The sequence below is a fragment of the Telopea speciosissima genome, chromosome 6 (assembly GCF_018873765.1).
Source record: "Telopea speciosissima isolate NSW1024214 ecotype Mountain lineage chromosome 6, Tspe_v1, whole genome shotgun sequence".
Lineage (NCBI taxonomy): Eukaryota > Viridiplantae > Streptophyta > Magnoliopsida > Proteales > Proteaceae > Telopea > Telopea speciosissima.
This window is the reverse complement of record NC_057921.1, coordinates 34353521-34372476: the sequence shown is the minus strand read 5'-3', so window position 1 is coordinate 34372476 and position 18956 is coordinate 34353521. Positions and strand designations below refer to the sequence as shown.

General features: G+C 39.5%; 1 protein-coding gene across 1 annotated transcript; it reads right to left on the bottom strand.

Annotated features, from left to right (window-relative positions):
* Positions 1–3769: 3769 nt before the first annotated feature.
* Positions 3770–18545, bottom strand: LOC122663837 (transcription initiation factor TFIID subunit 10-like). The gene is made up of 6 exons (XM_043859487.1): positions 18394–18545; positions 18181–18245; positions 5470–5532; positions 5088–5145; positions 4935–4985; positions 3770–4102 (listed from the first exon to the last, which is right to left on the bottom strand). The coding sequence occupies exons 1-6, from the start codon at positions 18484–18486 to the stop codon at positions 4022–4024; spliced, it is 411 nt and encodes a 136-aa protein (XP_043715422.1). The 5' UTR covers positions 18487–18545; the 3' UTR covers positions 3770–4021.
* Between the last annotated feature and the right edge of the window lie 411 nt (positions 18546–18956).

Genomic DNA, 18956 nt, shown 5'->3' with positions numbered 1-18956 from the left:
ACCTTGAGAGAGACTCCATGAAGGACAAGCCATATGCCTCGGCTGTTGGTAGTTTGATGTATGCACAGGTGTGCACTCGATCGGACATTGCCTTCGCAGTTAGCGTGCTCGGGAGGTTTCAATCTGATGCAGGATTGGCCCATTGGATGACAGCTAAGAAGGTAATGCGATACTTACTGAGGACCAGAGATTTCAAGCTTGTTTACAGAAGAAGTGAGAGACTAGAGGTGGTCGGATACCCAAACTCTGATTTCAGTGGTTGTACTGATGACATGAAGTCAACTTCTGGATATGTCTTCCTGATGGGTGGAGGTGCAATTTCGTGGAAAAGTGTCAAGCAAACAATCATTGCTTCATCCACCATGCAGGCAGAGTTTGTGGCAATGTTTGAGGCAACCAAGCAGGCAGTTTGGCTGAGAAACTTCATTGCAGAACTGAAGGTTGTTGACTCCATCTCCAAACCGTTGCGACTATGGTGTGACAACAACTCAGCAATCATCTTCTTAAAGAACAACAAGAAGTCCAACAGTTCAAAGCACATTGAAATAAAGTATCTTCTTGTTAGAGAGAAAGTGACCGAGGGAGAGGTTGATGTGGTACACACCCCTACAGAGAAGATGGTGGCGGATCCTCTCACTAAGGCTCTTTCAGTGGGAGTTTTCAGAGGTCATGTTGCTAGCTAGCATGGGACTTGCAGAGTGTTTTGATATGCTTGTCTAGTGGAAGTCTATTTTGATGTACTTGTTTAAATGAAAGTTTGTTTTGTGCTCATTTATTCAAACCAGTGGTTTCTATATTCCTTGCTATTTTAATATATTTACTGGTTATGTTTTCTTATTTGACATGTCTTGCGAGATGGCGGTTAGCCATAGGCGGTAATTAGCCGAAGTTTCCAAAATGGTAATTAGCCATAGGCGGTATTTAGCCAAAGTTTCTAAAGTGGCGGATAAGCCACAGGCGGTTAGCCAAAGCGTGGTATTAACTCAAGTTTATGGCGGTTTAGCCCAAGTATGAGTTAATGTCAAAGTATGCTACCTATGAGGATTTTCAAGGTAGAGGACCTACAGGGAAAGAGCATCACTTGCTGATCACTTGTCATGCTCTAGTTTCCTTGTTTATACATATGCCCAAAGTGGTTCGCGTTGATAGATCATTTGTGGCTGTGATGACAAAAAGTCGTATGCCGTATATTGATGTATATCTTCTGCTATCGTTCAACACAAATGGATGTTGACAGAATCAAAGTTATTTGAGTGGAGAATGGGACTCTGGCCAATTCTAATGAAGATACATGTGTTAATTTTGCCCAAATGGGAGATTGTTGGGTTTTGGGCTTCATTAACATAAGTATTTTAAATTGGGCCCATAAAGGTTATTAACCCACTCTAGTTAACACATTGTGGGGATGTGATTAGGGTTAGGGAATATGCTATATATTCAACCCAAGGTCCCCACAGCTGTCATTTTGATTATTCTATTATTCCTACTCACGGGAGAGAAAGGTGAAAGGCTGTGGAAGGCTTTTGGGGAGAAGTTCAAGCTTGAGGATCGACTACAAGTTTCAACCAAAAAGGTATGAATCTATCTCTCCTTTATTTGTTTGTTTTCCATAATCTGTGTAGGATCACTGTTTAGAGATCAAGATACTGCTTTGAATCTCACAATGACATCTTATTGGATGATAATCCTTTTTTTTTTGGGTAGAATATTGGATGATAATACATAGGTTGCCAGCTTACAGTCTGACTCACTTTAGTAAATACAATTATTTACTTAAGTATGTAACTCGATCTTAATAAATACAATATTCACTTATTAATACATCCTAGGATGGATATAGCATAAAACCCATTAAAGTGATAGAATAAATTAATTTTAGTCTCTCTACTTAACCATATTCCATGTCAGATTTATAGGCATGGGAAGAAACACCATCAAAATCCCTAATTTATCGGATCAACTTATTTAGAGAATCTCGACCATAGATTGGACATGAATTTTTCTAAAACACTTTTCAAACATAATTTTTAAATAATAATAATAATATTTAATTACATTTGTAAACATTTTACAAACTACCACCAAACCTAGAATTTTGTCCAATCACACACAGTTGGATAACTCTCTCAAGATATGCATCATATTCGGGAAGTGGATCCCATGTTGATCATCTCTTTCATTCACAGATGAACATTGTGAATCCAACAAACTTATATATAGCCAATGCAGAAATCAAACTTGGTACACCAAAATGCACAAAGTGCAATTATAATGGCAAGAACCTCCAATGTATAGGAACCAAATTAACCATTGAAGAGAGTCTTGTTGTTTAAACAACGAATGGTAGTCCATGCCAGACTCTCAAGATGATCCAGTTTGATATACATACAATATGAATACTTATTTATATTTTGGAATCACATTCCAAAAATATACAATGTGACAACCCTATGAAAAAGCATGTCAAATTCTATCCCTAATTGCGAACACTTTAGGGCGTAATCTTAAGACAATCAATTGCACATAAAATGATAACATAAATCAATTTAATTCAAATACTTTAAATTAGATTTGTAGGCACATATATCCAACACCTCCAACAAGTAGTTTTTTAAAACAAAAGGATTGAGTTTTCCTTTCACTTGTACCCTTATATGATGAAGGGGAAGAATATGTTCGGATTCATCAATGAAGGTGGAGTTAGTTGATGAGGCAAGAGTCCACTTTCAGAAAATCGCAAATCGAGAACATGTTGAACATGTTTTTCCTCTCTCTCTCTCTCTCTCTCTCTCTCTCTCTCTCTCTCAACGAAAAAAGCAGACATTGCCCAACTACCGCTATCCTTGGGAAACCAAAAGAGCTATCAAATGAATGGGATGCAGTCTCTTCCTTGGCCTTTGGAGAGGAGAGGGCAGAGAAGAAGTTATCATACTTACATATCCATCATTTGAATCTTCAACAATTATTCCAATAATTACATATCTGATTTGACTTATAGACAAATATGCAAGCATAAGTTTCAAGTATGGTCACGTCACCAATAGGCAAGGGATTTTTCCCACTCCATGGGTGAAGGAAAACTTTTGCCTAAACAAAATATAGAACTGGAACTTGAAGCTAATTGCTTGTATTATTGCATAGGCTTTCACAGTGTGTAGTAGATGTAGTAGTTGGTGTTCACTTTGCACTAAATCAGGCCTTAGTAGCACCATGGTAAATTAAACGACAATGAACCAACCAGCGAAATCATGAATCAGTCAAATGATAGTTAGAGAAACTTTAATAGAGTAAGGTGAAATAAGGGAAAAACATTCTAATCTATTACTGTAAAAAAAAAATGGTATAGAACTTCACATCCCTTCTCATGTCCTCGTTGATTTTGATGAAACAAATCGTCAAATTAAGAATTGGCAGCCGTAATGTTCATCCTCTTTGCTTCCAGGTAAAATCACCAAAAGTAAAATAAGGGAAAAACATCTCAATTCCCTTTCTGTATAAAAAGGGTATAAAACTTCCCCTCCCATCTCTTCGTCATCTTCAATTCCGATGAGCAAACAGTGAGATTAGAAATTAGCAAACTTAACATTCATCCTCTTTGTTTTTAATTTGCACCTTATTAGTAATTTTTCATGCTTATATAATGTTTAGGAATGCATGAAAAAAGTAATACAAGCCCTACAACTTTAAACCATTATGATATGAATTTACAAATAAAATGGCATCAACATGGTCCATGCCTATCAGCATCCATCAATGAAATGAAGCACCAGAAATCAGCAGCATCATACTTCTAAGAAAAATATAACTCTACCGGTATTAACTATATAAAATTTTCCAGAAGGACCAGGGGGGGAATTGGGCTCCATTACAAGATGGCACAAAAATGTACAAATTACTAATAAAAACTTTCCCTGTATATGTCAAACACTGTAGCTGTAAGTTTAAAGACAAATAACAAGAAGAAACAAAAACCATACTTGACCTTAAGTAGTAGGTTTAGAAGAAAATCTGAAAATCTAAATCATTCTTTCATTGAAGTAGGATCCATTCCAGTTGAAGGGCTATCCGTGAAGTATTCTTGGTGTTTCATATTCATGCCATACTGCATCAGCACTTCAATGCGAAAGGTGATGGTAATAGAGAAGTAAACTATAGGAAAAGGTTTCTCTAGTCTGGCAAGACTCTAGAGTTTTTCACATTCAGCACCAATATTTCTCACGTGACAAAATGGATAAAGCTGAAATTTTGTGGATAGGTAGACCCCAAATTCCCCTGCTCATATGTCAAGTTTTAGCCAAAATAGGGTTGACCAAGTGGTGAAATAAAGCTCTGAAAATCCAGTGAAAAAAAATGAAACTTCTCTAAAAAGAAATGGACGGCTGAAAGAAGGGAATACGGCAATAATGAGAGGGTGTATAAGTGTATTAGTGAATTTTTAAGTATAAAATTTTGCATGTGATCAATCTAGACCATTTCCTAGATATCCATCCAATCAAAATTTCCATACATGGCAAAAATTGGTTTTGGATTTGAGAAACTCTTTAGTCTTGCCAGCCTAGAAAAACTCTTTTCTAAATGAAACTAGGCAGATAGATTCACCAAAAAGTATAAACCAGATAGGATGTTCCCCCTCCCCCTTTACAACCCACACTTGAAAAAGAGGAAGTGGGAACCGGGACCTCTACTCCAAAGTGGGGTCAGTCCAGGATCAAATTGTTTATGGTCAAAGAGATGGAAACACAACTCTATTTTAACCATAAGCATAAAATTACATGGGAAAAAGAAGACTAGGAATTTCCGTTGGTCTTTATAGTAAAGAAACAGTCTTGGTATGAACTAACTCTATGATAATGAACTACAATGCAAGTGCAGAGGAATTTTATCATATAAAGATTTGAAGTTACAACACAGGAAGGAACTCCAAATAGCTTTACCTCACGAAGTGCTTTGGATAAATCCTCCATTGTCAAGATCAGGCTCTTATCCTGTTGCCATAGAAAGTTAAACAAACACATAGATGTTTTAATGAATATTAAAAAATAAAATAAAAGGAGCTATTTCTTTCTGGAAAGTAATAGTCAGTGCACCTTTTGCTGCTTCTCTCTCTTATCCTTGACTGCTGCTGCCTGTCTTGCTTTGCACTGCCTAGCTCAGAAGACATGAATGGTAAAAGTAAATTGATGCGAACAACGAAGATGGTTACTAAGATAATAAAAATATATATATATCAAAAACTTATAATCAATATTTTGACATAAATGGCACAAATAACTCTTACACATCTATTCAGGTGCAAGTACTGTAGTAAGGATAACCAATACACGGCCTTATCCTATGTAACCATGCTTCAAGTAGAGGTGGAAGTACAAAATATACGCCAGTGAGAACACAAATGAACCTTCTAGGGCAAAAGATTATGAAATAAAAATAAACAACAGAAGTTAGAAGCAAAAAAAGATGGGAACATACTGAAGAGCATCAGTTGCAACCTCTGAAATAAACTTTTGTGTAGCAACAGCTACCAGCCTTATTCTGCAAAAGAAAAAAGCATATACTTTGATAAGCAATGAACTGAAAATCTCATTGACAAGTAGCTAGTAACTGTAGAAAGAACTCCTTCAAGAAACATTATAAAGAAAAATGCATTAGCTTCTGGAGCCCTGTAACAAGAAACGAGAGATACCCATGATCACAAAATTAGGATTCAAGGCTCATAAGCCTCATATAAAAATTGAAAACTACTCAATTTCTCAAGACTAAAATTTCATGGCGGAAGCTCTACTAATAACAGTCCATTTATAATCATCTAAGATTAAAACCAGAAATATCTTTGCAGTTTCATAGAAATACTACCGATATGACCTGGTTTCTTCCTGTTTATGATATTTTAAAAGCAAACTATGAGTTTCCAAAACTAAACACAATTTTGGCTTACCAAACAGAACTCAAATTTGTTCCCTCAATGAATTTTCTAGTTCCAACGCCACACTGAATTCAAGATTAACCCAAATTAGGAGATGCATCACAACACACCCCACCTTTTCCAAGAAAGAAAGTTTATTAACTCATTGACCAAGGCTAAAAACAGAACAAGATCTCCAACACCACATAAGTTGGTGTTATTATGTTACTTGTTGCTGGATCTGGCTATCATTATGGTTTACTGGGCCCATACCAGTAGCTCTTGTCAGTCCTACATCATTTGGTATTAGAGCAAGCCCAGAAGATATCATTTGATATGAGAATCTGATTTCCTTGAAATTTTTTGTTTGAATCTTAAACAAGAAACAGATTCTATTGAAAATTTTTGTTGATATACAGAAGGGGTTCCATTATTCACTTGAAGAGGGGGAGGTATACTGGCAACATAGACTGCAAGATTGTTCAGTGGACTACTGTCCATGCTGCTTTCACCAAAAAAAAAAAAAAAAACTGTCCATGCTATATCAAGGAAGACCAGTATAATAGACTTGAATTTTCTATATATTTGAGAGAAACATATGCCACAGTGTTTTAAAGCTAGATGGTGCTCTCAACTTAAAGATATTAACGTGGCAGTCCATTGCTACAATTCAGCAAGTTCAAGACGAACTTTAACAGAGGGCACTGCGTTAGATGCATTAATTGGAGTGTATTGTTGATCCAGCTGAAGATCAAATGAATCCTCAACGAAAGTTATATGCCAATGGTTTGTTCATGAAGGTTCTTATTATTAAGAGGATCATTTCTTAATTGCATCAAGTACAAGTGACAATTTTTTAGGATTCCTACACTCTTCTAGGTCCTTTATTGTGTTAAGATTTCATGGCAATGAGATAGATATCTGTATCTGGTGCATGTGTTGTGTTTCTTTGTTGGACTGATATTGATAAAATTGCATTACTTATTGCTGGTTACGTTTAGTTTGTCCAGCATAACCAGGACTTGTGTTCAAGCCTATTCAAAATTCAACAAATGCTACGCCCAGGCCCAGAACACATACACCAGTCACCCCAACTTTCTACGGAAAATTGTCAAACTGCAACATGTAAAATATGAGGGTTTAACAATGCACTTCTGAAACTAGACTTTCAGTAGATATGCTATAACAAGTTTTTTTTTTTGTCTGTGTGTGTGTGTGTGTGTTGGGGGGGGGGGGGGGGATGGACAGTAGATTCTGTTTCCCAACACTTTTTGACTGTAGAGTCTTCAATGTCTCATTTTGAAAGTAAAAATCGCGGTTTCTAGTTTCAATAATTTCTTTCAGCATAAATAACTTCGGCCATGTTTATTCAAAAACTATAGCTCTCTTATCATTTTACCCACAACTAAAACAAACACTAGTGTTAGAATTATCGGGATCCCAGAGGATCTCGGTATTTGCGCTAGCACTAATACCGAGATGGATCCTTCTGGGGGTCTTTTTGTCTTTTGTCTTTTGTCTATTTTCTTGTGGGTTACTCTTCTTATTGCTGTTTAATGAAGTGGAATAGGGAGTTCTAACCTATCGGTTGAACTCCCAAAGGGTTACAGCCTAGGTTATTCTCTCCTCTCTCTTCGCTCTTTACTTCTTCTCTTTTCTCTTTATTATTTTACATGGCATCAGAGCTAGATCCTTAGGGCTGCTACATCGCTCTAATATCTTGTTCTTGTTCTCTTTTCATATTTCTTCACTTTACTCTTGAGTGATTGATCTCTGATTATTTTGCGGCTTCCTTTCGTATTCATTTGAAGGGGGTGCAGCACCCTATGCTGCTTTATGGGATTTTCAAAAGACTAGTTCATGTTTCTTATTAAGAACTAGTCTTCTCTCTTTCATGTAGTCATTGGTGATCGTACATGGATTGATAATTGCGACGTCATGTCAGGTATGAATTTTTAATTGGTTGGAGATTTATATCGATCAGTTTTGGCTCGATTTTCTGGACAGAGTATGTGCTTCATATCGATCAGCCTTGGATCGATTTTCTGGACCAGAGTGATATCGATTTTTTTTTGGGACTGCATATTTCAATATTTTCTAGGCAGAATAGTTCACGGTTTCTGGGCAGTGACTCGATTTTCTTTGACAGCCTTTGTGGGCAGATTTTTGGATCGATTTTGTGGTGATTATTTTCTGAATCTCTTTTGATGGATGTTAATAAGCAAGTGGTGATAGAAGTGATGTCTTCTTCTTCACATCGTATTGTGGAAAAGAAATTAGAAGGTGCTAGCAACTTTCAACAGTGGAAGAACATAGTGACGTTAGTATTGATTGGTCGTGATCAGCTGAAGCACTTAACAGAGACAAAGCCGGCTGATGATACATCATGGGATGTCATGGATGCACATATTTTAGGACAACTTTTGAATTGTATGGATCACCAGATAGTTGATTTGGTCACCCATATCCATACTGTGAAGGGATTGTGGGAATACATGAATGTGCTGTATTCAGGTGTGAATGAGTTGTCCTGTATTTATGAACTGTCGCAGGATTTTTATCGAGCTGATAGGAAGGGTCATCAATTGACCCAATATTGTACTAATTATAAGAAGATGTATGAAGAGTTGAATGCAATACTCGCTGTCAGTTCTAATGTAAATCAGATGCAGACCCAACGGGAGCAACTCGCAGTTATGGGTTTTTTGGGCAATCTTGGAAAGGAGTATGATTCAATCTGCTCCAATATTTTAGGAGGTGATAAGGTGCCCTCCCTTGCTGATACATTCTCTTGGGTCCTTCGTGTTTCTTGTGAGAAGTCTCATGATCCCACACCAGTCACTAATGATAGTTCAGCCCTGGCAGCTTCTGGCCGTGGGAATGGAGTTGGCCGTGGTCGTGGGAGTGGTAATGTTCCAGGAAAAGCTCCTGGTTCTCTGGCTGTTGAGGGTGGTCCTGTAAGGACGTGTCACCACTGTGGCAAACTGAGTCATATTCAGTGCTTTTGTCGAAAGCTTCATGGCAAGCCTTCGCAACAACAGTTTGCCAACTCTGCAACAGTACAAAATCTTCTGCTGCACAATCTGAGGAAAAGGTGGTAACTATGTTTGCTGAGGATTATGCAAGGTTCACCTAGTTTCAGATTTCTCAGCCTACGTCTTCCTCCACTACTACTTTTGTCAAGACAGGTAATGCCACTGCAGGTCTCTTTTCTTCTCATCCCTGGATCATTGATTCAGGTGCATCTGATCATATGTCTGGGTTTTCAGGTAATTTTACGTCTCTTTGTCCTTCTGAGTCTAGTGTTACATTAGCCAATGTTAATGGCACTGGAACTGTTCATCCTAGTACGAATTTGTCCCTTTCAGATGTCCTTTACTTACCTGATTTCCCTTTTAATTTATTGTTTGTGAGTAAGCTAACCAATGCTTATAACTGTTCCATAGCTTTCTACCCTAGTTCTTGTGTTTTTCAGGATCTTACGTCGAAGAAGACGATTGGTAGGGGGTGTGAACAAGGGGGGTTGTATTTTCTTGAGGATCTCCTTCAGTTGCATGCTCTGAAATTTTAACTCCTCGTGAAGTTCATTGCCGGTTGGGACATCCATCATTACAGAGTTTGAAGAAGCTCGATTCTCATTTTCAGTCTCATTCTAGTTTAGATTGTGAGTCATGTCAGTTTGGAAGCTCCACCGTGTGAGTTATTCCCCTTGAGTCAATAAACGGTCTGCACACCTTTTGATTTAGTTCACTCCGATGTGTGGGGTCCTAGTCTTGTTGCGTCTAGGTTAGGATTTCGGTATATAGTTACTTTTGTTGATGACCATTCCAGGGTCACTTGGCCTTATCTAATGAAAAATCGTTCAGAATTGTTTTCAATTTTTTGTGCATTTGTTACTGAAATTCAAACTCAATTCAATAAGAGCATTCGTATTTTACGCAGTGACAATCCAAAAGAGTATTTTTCAGAAGCCTTTAATTCTTTTATGGTTGGTTGTGGTATGATTCACCAGTCTTCCTGTACATACTCCACAACAAAATGGAGCAGCTAAATGGAAGAATAGACATTTGATGGAAGTTACTTGGTCCATTCTTTTTGAACGGAAGGTACCACAGATTTTTTGGGCTGATGCTGTTCTTACTGCATGCTTTCTCATTAATCGCATGCCCTCTTCTGTTTTAAAGGGTGGGATTCCTTATTCTTTACTTTTCTCGTCTGCCCAATTGTTTGAGTTACCTCCCCATATTTTTGGGTGTGTTTGTTTTATTCGTGACCATCATCCTGGGCTATCTAAGTTAGAACCTAAGACCTTGAAATGCATTTTCCTTGGTTATTCGCGTACTAAAAAAGGATATAGGTGTTTTTGTCCTTCTTTGTAGAAATATTTTATCACCGCCGATGTTTCCTTCTTTGAGTCCACGCCTTATAATGATTCTTCATTTGTTTTGTTTGAGTTGGATAATGGTCTTCCTCTTTCTGTTGTGGAACGGGTCTCTCCAAAGGTTCCACCGGCTGCACCTCCACCACCACCACTGCTCGTTCCTCTGCTTCGATTCACCTTTGTTCGTCGTCCTCATGTTGACACAGCAACCCCGGCTCCTTCGGCACCTACCACGTCAACTTCGGCTGCTGATCTTGTTCCAGAGGTAACTGTACCCATTTCTGATGTTCTTGCTCCATCTTCTAGTGATGCTGTTCCTTCTGATCTTGATGTTCCCTCTTCTAATTTTGATGCTGCTCCTTCTGATATTGATGTTACCATTGCTCTACACAAGGGGGTTTGTATTTGTACATAACAGCCTTTGGGTAATTTTGTGTCTTATTCTGGTTTTTCTGACTCTTTTCGATCTTGTCTTACCACTATTGCATCTTATCCTGTTCCTAGTCAGTTGCAGAGGCATTATCTAGTCCTGGCTGGAGGACAGCTATGGAAGAAGAATTATCGGCCTTGGAAAGTAATGAGACTTGGGATCTTGTTCCTTTGCCTATGGGTAAGACTGTTGTTGGTTGTCAGTGGGTATTTGTTGTGAAGGTAAGCCCTGATGGTTCTCTTGCTTGTTTGAAAGCACGTTTGGTAGCGAAGGGGTATACCTAAGTCTATGGGGTTGATTATTTAGATACTTTTTTTCCTATTGCCAAGCTTGCTTCTGTGCGTGTTTTGATCTCTCTTGCAGCATCTCATCACTGGCCTCTCTATCAATTGGATGTGAAGAATGCCTTCCTTCATGGTAATTTACATGAGGAAGTATATATGGAGCAACCTCCAAGGTTTGTTGCTCAGGGGGAGTCTAGTTTGGTGTGTAAGTTGAAGGAGTCACTATATGGGCTGAAGTAGTCTCCTCGGTGTTGGTTTGGTAAGTTTACTAGTGTTGTTCTTCAGTTTGGTTTGTTGCGATGTGATAGTAATCATTCGGTGTTCTATCATCTCTCCAAGACGGGTAGGATATTTTTGGTTGTGTATGTGGATGACTGTTAAGTTTTAGAGAAGAAGGAAAAAGGAGAAGAAGAGAGGAGAACTGATTTGTGTTAATCTGTTATGTCTCAACAAGAGACAAACATGCTTATATTGAAAAGAATGATAAATTATAGAGGGGCCCCTGGCCTTATACAAATAACAGAAAACACATAAAACTAAATGGGGTTATGTACAAGAATACCCCTTAAACTAAACTCCTATTCTTAACACTCCCCCTCAAGCTGGGTGGTATATGTCATACATACTCAGCTTGTCCAATAAACAGTCAAAGTGATGAGTGCTAAGTCCTTTGGTGAAGATATCAGCCACTTGTTCATTTGTCTTCACAAACAGGGTGCAGATGGTCTTTGACTCGATCTTTTCCTTCATAAAATGTCTATCAACCTCAACATGCTTAGTCCTGTCATGCTGCACTGGGTTGTGGGCAATACTTATGGCGGCCTTGTTGTCACAATATAAACTCATAGGTTCAACAGTCTCAAATCCCAATTCTTGAACAAGTCTCTTTAGCCACAAGATTTCACACACTCCGTGAGCCATGGCTCTAAATTCTGCCTCAGCGCTTGACCTAGCCACCACAGGTTGCTTCTTACTTCACCAAGTAACCAGATTTCCACCAACAAAAGTACAGTACCCTGAAGTGGATCGTCGATCAGAAATAGATCCAGCCCAGTCAGCATCAGTGTATGCTTCAATCCTCAAGTGACTATTCCTAGAGAAGAGAAGGCTTTTTCCAGGACATGATTTTAAATATATGAGGATTCTATAAACTGCATCAAGATGACCCATTTTTGGTGCATGCATAAACTGACTTACCACACCGACAGCATAGGCTATGTCAGGTCAGGTAAGGGAAAGATAGATTAGCTTACCTACTAATCTCTGATATTTTTCAGCATCTACAAGAGGTTCACCACAATCTTCTCCTAGTTTGTGGTTCTGATCAATTGGGGAGGAGACTGGCTTACACCCTAAGTACCCTGTCTCTATAAGTAGATCAAGGACAAAATTTCTCTAACAAACATTGATCCCTTGCTTGGATCTTGAAACTTCAATCCCCAGAAAATACTTCAATGGACCAAGATCCTTGATCTCAAACTGCCGAGCCAAGTAAAGTTTAAGCTTTGAGATTTCAGCCTCGCTGTTTCCCATGACTACAATGTCATCAACATATACAATTAGGACTGTAATATTGCTGCCCTTCCTTTGTATAAACAAGGTGTGATCGGCTTGACTTTAGGTATATCCATTCTGTAGGATAACTTGTTTAAACCTCTCAAACCAAGCCTTAGGAGATTGTTTAAGTCCATAAAGAGCCTTCCTAAGATGACACACTTTTCCATTGCCACTAGGATGCTTGAACCCAGGAGGGGAATGCATGTAGACTTCTTCTTCTAAGTCACCATATAAGAAAGCATTCTTTACATCAAGCTGGTATAATGGCCAATCAAGATTTGTAGCCATTGAGAAGAATACCCGAATGGAGTTATGCTTGGCCACTGGAGCAAAGGTTTTCTGATAATCAATGCCATACACTTGGGTATAGCCTTTAGCAACCAGCATTGCCTTATAGCTCTCTACAGTACCATCAGACTTGAACTTGACTGTGAATACCCATCTGCATCCAACAGGAACTCTCCCCTTTGGGAGTTCAACAAGATCCCAAGTGTGGTTCTTCTCAAGGGCCACCATCTCGGTATTCATTGCCTTTCTCCATTTCGGATCAGCCATAGTCTCTACTACATTCTTAGGTATAGAGATGGAGGAGATAGCCATTGTAAAGGCAACACCTGTAGGAGAGATAGAATCATAGGAGACAAACTTGGCAATGGGATTAGTACAAGCTTGAGTTCCTTTGCGGTGAGCAATAGGAAGATCTAAGTCTGAGGATGGAGGAGTAGAGGAAGGTATACCTGTCTCAATGGATGGAGGCTCAGGATGAGGAGACGAAGAAGGATTTTGGCAGGTCTTCTTTATAGGAAGCTATGAAAGAGGATTTCTCTTATCCTTTGTATAAACAAGTAGTTCCCCTTGTTCTCTGTTCACCTATGCACTTGGAGACTCCCCCTCAACAATAGTATCCTTTGGACTTTTCTTTCCCTTGTCAAGCTAAAATGGGAAAATAGGAATGAAAGAGGAGGATGGAAAGGATACAAACTCAGGAGCCTCTTCAACCTCACCATCACGACACTCCCCCTGAAGAGGTGACTGAAAAAAAGGAATGGTTTCAAAGAAAGAAACATCTTTGGAGATAAGCCACCGACGGGTAGGAGGGTGGTAAGAGGTGTATCCCTTGGAGGTAGAGGAATACCCAAGAAAGAGGCACTTCAAGGACTTAGGATCCAATTTAGTGCGGGCAGATTTGCTAATATGGACATAGCATATGCAACCAAAGACCGTTGGGGGAAGAGAGAAAGAAGAAGAAAGTAAGGGTAAGATCGCAAGAGGTACTTTGAAGTTCAAGACACTGGAGGGCATATGATTGATAAGAAAGACCGCAGTGAGTAAGGCATCGGACCAAAAAGTTTTTGGAACATGCATTGTAAATCAAAGGGACCGGGCTACTTCCAGCAGGTGGCGGTTTTTTCTTTCAGCAACCCCATTTTGTTGAGGGGTATCAACACAAGCCACCTGATGGATAATGCCATGGTCAGAAAAAAAGGTCTTCAAACCCCCATACATATACTCTCCACCTTTATCAGAACGGACAATCTGAATACGAGTTTGGAACTGAGTATACACCAACTCATAAAAGTTTTGAAAAGCAGCATAAACATCACTCTTTTATTTTAAGAGATAAACCCAAGTAACTTGAGAGAAGTCATCAATAAAGGAGACAAAGTAGCGGAAGCCACGTAAAGAAGTAACAGGGGAAGGACCCCAAACATCAGTATGAACAAAGTGAAACGGGGAAACAGATCTATTACTAGAAGATGGATAAACTGTCTTACAACCTTTTGCAAAAAGACAAGGTTTACAATGAAAAACATGATTGACAGGAAAATAAGTAAATAAATGTGGCAACATTTTTTGCATAACAGAAAAAGAAGGATGTCCCAAACACTGATGCCAAAGCAAAATATCCGCCTGTGTACGTTCGCCATGTTGCCCACACACATAAGAATGAGCTATTGTCACAGGGGAAGCACAAGTATCCAGAACATATAATCCATCAGTCTCACATCCACTGCCAATCACCCTCTTCGTCACCAAATCCTGAAATAGACAATGAGTAGGAAAAAAGGTGACAGCAATTCAAGGACTTAGTCAATTGGCTAACATAAAGAAGATTAATAGCAAAGTTAGGAACATGAAAGACAGACTGCAAAGGGATAAGTGGAGTAACTTGGACATCTCCCTTCCCTGAGATGGAAGAAAGAGAACCATCAGCAATTTTCACCTTATCTTTTCCCGAACAAACAGTGTAGGAATTAAAGAGCTGAGACCTACCAGTCATGTGATCGGTGGCCCCCGAGTCAATGACCCAGGGAGTGGGGGCAGAAGAGGTAGAGACCTGTAGAGCAGTGGATGTAGTGGGAGCAACAGAGGGGGATCCATCCAAGTGTGCTACAATCCGACGAAAAGCTGCTATATCTTCTTTAGAGAGGGATGATGACTCAGACTCATGAACCCCAACATGGGCTTTAGGCCCATTCTTCTTCGGCCCTTTCTGTCCTCCAGATGCAGCAGAGGGTGGTTTCCTATGAAGATCCCAACAAAACTCCTTCTTATGCCCAGACTTGCCACAATAGTCACAGGAAAAACGGCCTTTACCAGCCCCCTTGGTGAAGGGAGGACGATCCTGTGGAGTGGATGAAACAAGAGCAGAACGCTCAACAGTAGGAGTGGTCTCCATAGCACTTCTGCGGGTCTCCTCACTCTGTAAATAACCATGCACCTCCTCCAGGGAGGGAAGACTTGGTCGGCCAAGAATCTGTACCCTTATGGGTTCAAACTTAGAGTTAAGACCTCCAAGAAGGAATAGGACCCTCTCCTTCTCAAACAACTGATGCACTTTAGGCTCATCAACAGGACACAGCTGGAGATCTCTGTAGTGATCATACTCCTCCCAAAGTCCCACAACAAGGCTGTAGTACTCAGAGATACTTTTGTCACCCTGGCGCAGGCTAACAATTTGTTGGAGAAGTTGATAAACCTTTGTAGGTTCCCCCACTCTATCATAAATACGAGCCACACTATCCTAAATATCTTTGGCTGTCTCCTTGCTCATAAACCTTCTTCCAATTTCCGGCTTCATTGAAAAAATGAGCCAAGTCATCATAAGGGAGTTCTCAGTTTCCCATTTGGAGTAACCTGGATCAACAGAGGAAGGGGCTTTAAAGCTCCCACATATATATCCCAACTTCCCCCTACTGCGAAGAATGAGCTTCATTGACCGTGACCAGTCCAAGTAATTAGTATTGTCAAGCTTGACAATGGGAAGAACATTTGGATTGTCATATGAAGGGGTAATAGGCAAGGCTGCCTCAACAATGGGGAGTTCAGATGCTTCAACAGACTTTTCACCCATTGTGGCTTCAATGCAAATAGAAAAATCACTTGGGAAAAGTAACCAATAGAACCTCAAGCAAGAATAGTAGGCCCCCAAGAAGCAGCAAAAAAAAATAGGGGAAAAAACAGTCCAAAAACACTTGAAATGACTTGTAGAACTTCACACAAGCATCAAACAGCAACGGAGTACAAAGAAACAATCTTCCTTACCAAAAAATGATAGCAGGTGGCCTAAAAAACCTCCCAAACAAAGCTCTATTGGAGAGCAAAGGCCAATCTGAACTCTGGCTGGAGGAAAAATAAGGCAGAATAGCCCAGGTCGAGATTCACTCCTGTCCCTTAGATACTTCCAGATGACTTGAGAAGACAAAATGGGAAGAAATGAGATCTCCAAACGAAACTAAAGCCCCTGGTTGCTCTCCATTTGGGTTAGAAACAAGGGAGAACCAGGTCTAAGAAGAAGCTTAGGTTTGAGTTCGAACTCCAGGAGCAGCCAAAAGGAGAACCCAACTCTTAGCCTACTAAACTCGCTTCCAACACCTTCAAACTCCAGGAACATTAACCTCTGATACCATGTTAAGTTTTAGAGAAGAAGGAAAAAGGAGAAGAAGAGAGGAGAATCGATTTGTGTTAATCTGTTATGTCTCAACAAGAGACAAACATGCTTATATTGAAAAGAATGATAAATTATAGAGGGGCCCCTGGCCTTATACAAATAACAGAAAACACATAAAACTAAATGGGGTTATGTACAAGAATACCCCTTAAACTAAACTCCTATTCTTAACAATGACATAGTCATCACGAGAGATGATGTTGAAGGCATTGTACAGTTGAAGGCACATTTGCAACAATAGTTTGAAACCAAGGACCTCGAAAAGTTGAAATATTTTTTGGGTATTGAGGTTGCTTAGTCGAGCAAAGGTATTTCTCTTTCACAACACAAATATGTTTTAGACTTACTCATAGAGACTGGTATGTTAGGTTCTAAACCTTTGGATACTCCTATGGATCCTAATGAGAAGCTTGTGGCTGATAAGGGTGGTGTGTTGAATGATCCTGAGAAGTATTGTAGGCTGGTTGGGAAGCTAAATTATTTGACGGTCACACGACCTAACATTGCTTTTCTAGTTAGTGTTGTGAGTTAGTTTCTGTCCTCTCCCAGGATGTCTCATTGGGATGCTATCATTCGGATTTTACGTTATCTGAAGAAGGCTCCAGGTCATGGTCTTTTGTACTCTGATCATGGGCATAGGTGCGTTGAAGGGTTTTCTGATGCTAATTGGGCTAGGTCTCCTGTTGATAGGAGGTCGACTACTGGATATTGTACTTTTGTGGGTGGGAACCTTGTCTCATGGAAGAGCAAGAAACAGGCAGTGGTGGCAAGGTCCAGTGCCGAGTCAGAATATCGGGCGATGGCTTATATTACTTGTGAGCTGATGTGGTTGAGGCAATTCTTGACTGAGCTTGGTTTTATTAATATTATTCCTATGCATTTGTGGTGTGACAAGCAAGCGGCTGTCCATATTGCTTCCAGTCCACTGTTTCATAAAAGGACGAAGCACATTGAAGTTGACTATCACTTCGTTCGTGAGAAGCTACAACAAGGGCTTATTTCTCTACAGCATGTTCGCATAGGAGAACAGTTGGCGGATGTTTTTACTAAAGCTTTAGAGAGTGGGAGGATTGATTATATTTGTAACAAGCTGGGCATGATTAATATCTATGCTCTAGCTTGAGGGAGTGTTAGAATTATCGGGATCCCAGAGGATCTTGGTATTAGCGCTAGATGGATCCTTTTGGGGGTCTTTTTATCTTTTGTCTATTTTCTTGTGGGTTACTCTTCTTATAGCTATTTAATGAAGTGGAATAGGGAGTTCTAACCTATCGGTTGAACTCCCAAAGGGTTACAGCCTACGTTATTCTCTCCTCTCTCTTCTCTCTTTACTTCTTCTCTTTTCTCTTTATTATTTTACAACTAGCAATAAGAATACATTGAGGTTGTGATTCAAGTAATATTCATCATCAATTATATCTAATCATTTAGCTATGGTACTACAATACTACTATAACTTTGCTTAAGCTACTTCTGTTTGTTAGATTGGGAAAAGAAAACTATGCAAGGAATCCAGAATTCAAGACTAATGAATTCAGGATAATGATACTAATTGTGTCGTAACATAAAAAAAAAAAAACTCAATTACGATAGGCCAAAAATAAATCTACAAAGGGCAGAAAAGAATTGGAATCCTTAAGAATACAGATGGATGAAAAGGGGGAAAATACCTACAATCGCACGTCGGGGCACTGGAAGCCACTCTTGGCGACGTAATGCTCCACTAGTTCATCGGGGATCTGCAAAACAAAAGAAGAATAAGGTAATATCCTAATTGAAGGATAAAATAGGGAAATTGAATTCAAATTCAAGAGGAGTTATGAAGGATGCGATTTTGAGAAGTGAACATGGGAAATAAAGCGGGCGGAGAGAGAGAGAGAGAGATACAGTTGGGATGTAATCCATGAGAGAAGCAAGGACGTCGGACAGAGCGGAATCATCTTCGTGCCTGCCTTCACTTGAAGGGGTGTTTTGATTCATCCTCCTGTGTTGACCACAATTCTATCTCTCTCTCCCAAGAGCAGCAGGAACTCCTCTGGAAATCACTTTTGGGATTGCCCTTTCTCAATTAGTTATGAGGTGTTGCCCCTAAATCCGCTGAGGTCAATCTACAGAGAACCAAAGAAACAAGGCTGAAGAACCGGAGTTCAGATCTCAGGGAAATAACAGCAAAATAGACCGGAAGAGTTTTAAGATTGTATGATTTCACTTATGTATTTCGAGAGTTATTCCATTTATAGGACAATGAAGGAATGTTCATTGGTTCACCTAGTCCTGAGCTAATACATAACAGTATAATAACACTTACTTTTGAGTTTGGATCAGAAATTAGAGCTGGAATTGCTGACATCGAGTAGAGTCCCGGGTTGGTTGGCCATGTGTAAGTAACACTTTGGTCATGATTGGTGTGAGGAATTTTATTTTTTTTGATGAAAAAGTTACAATATTAG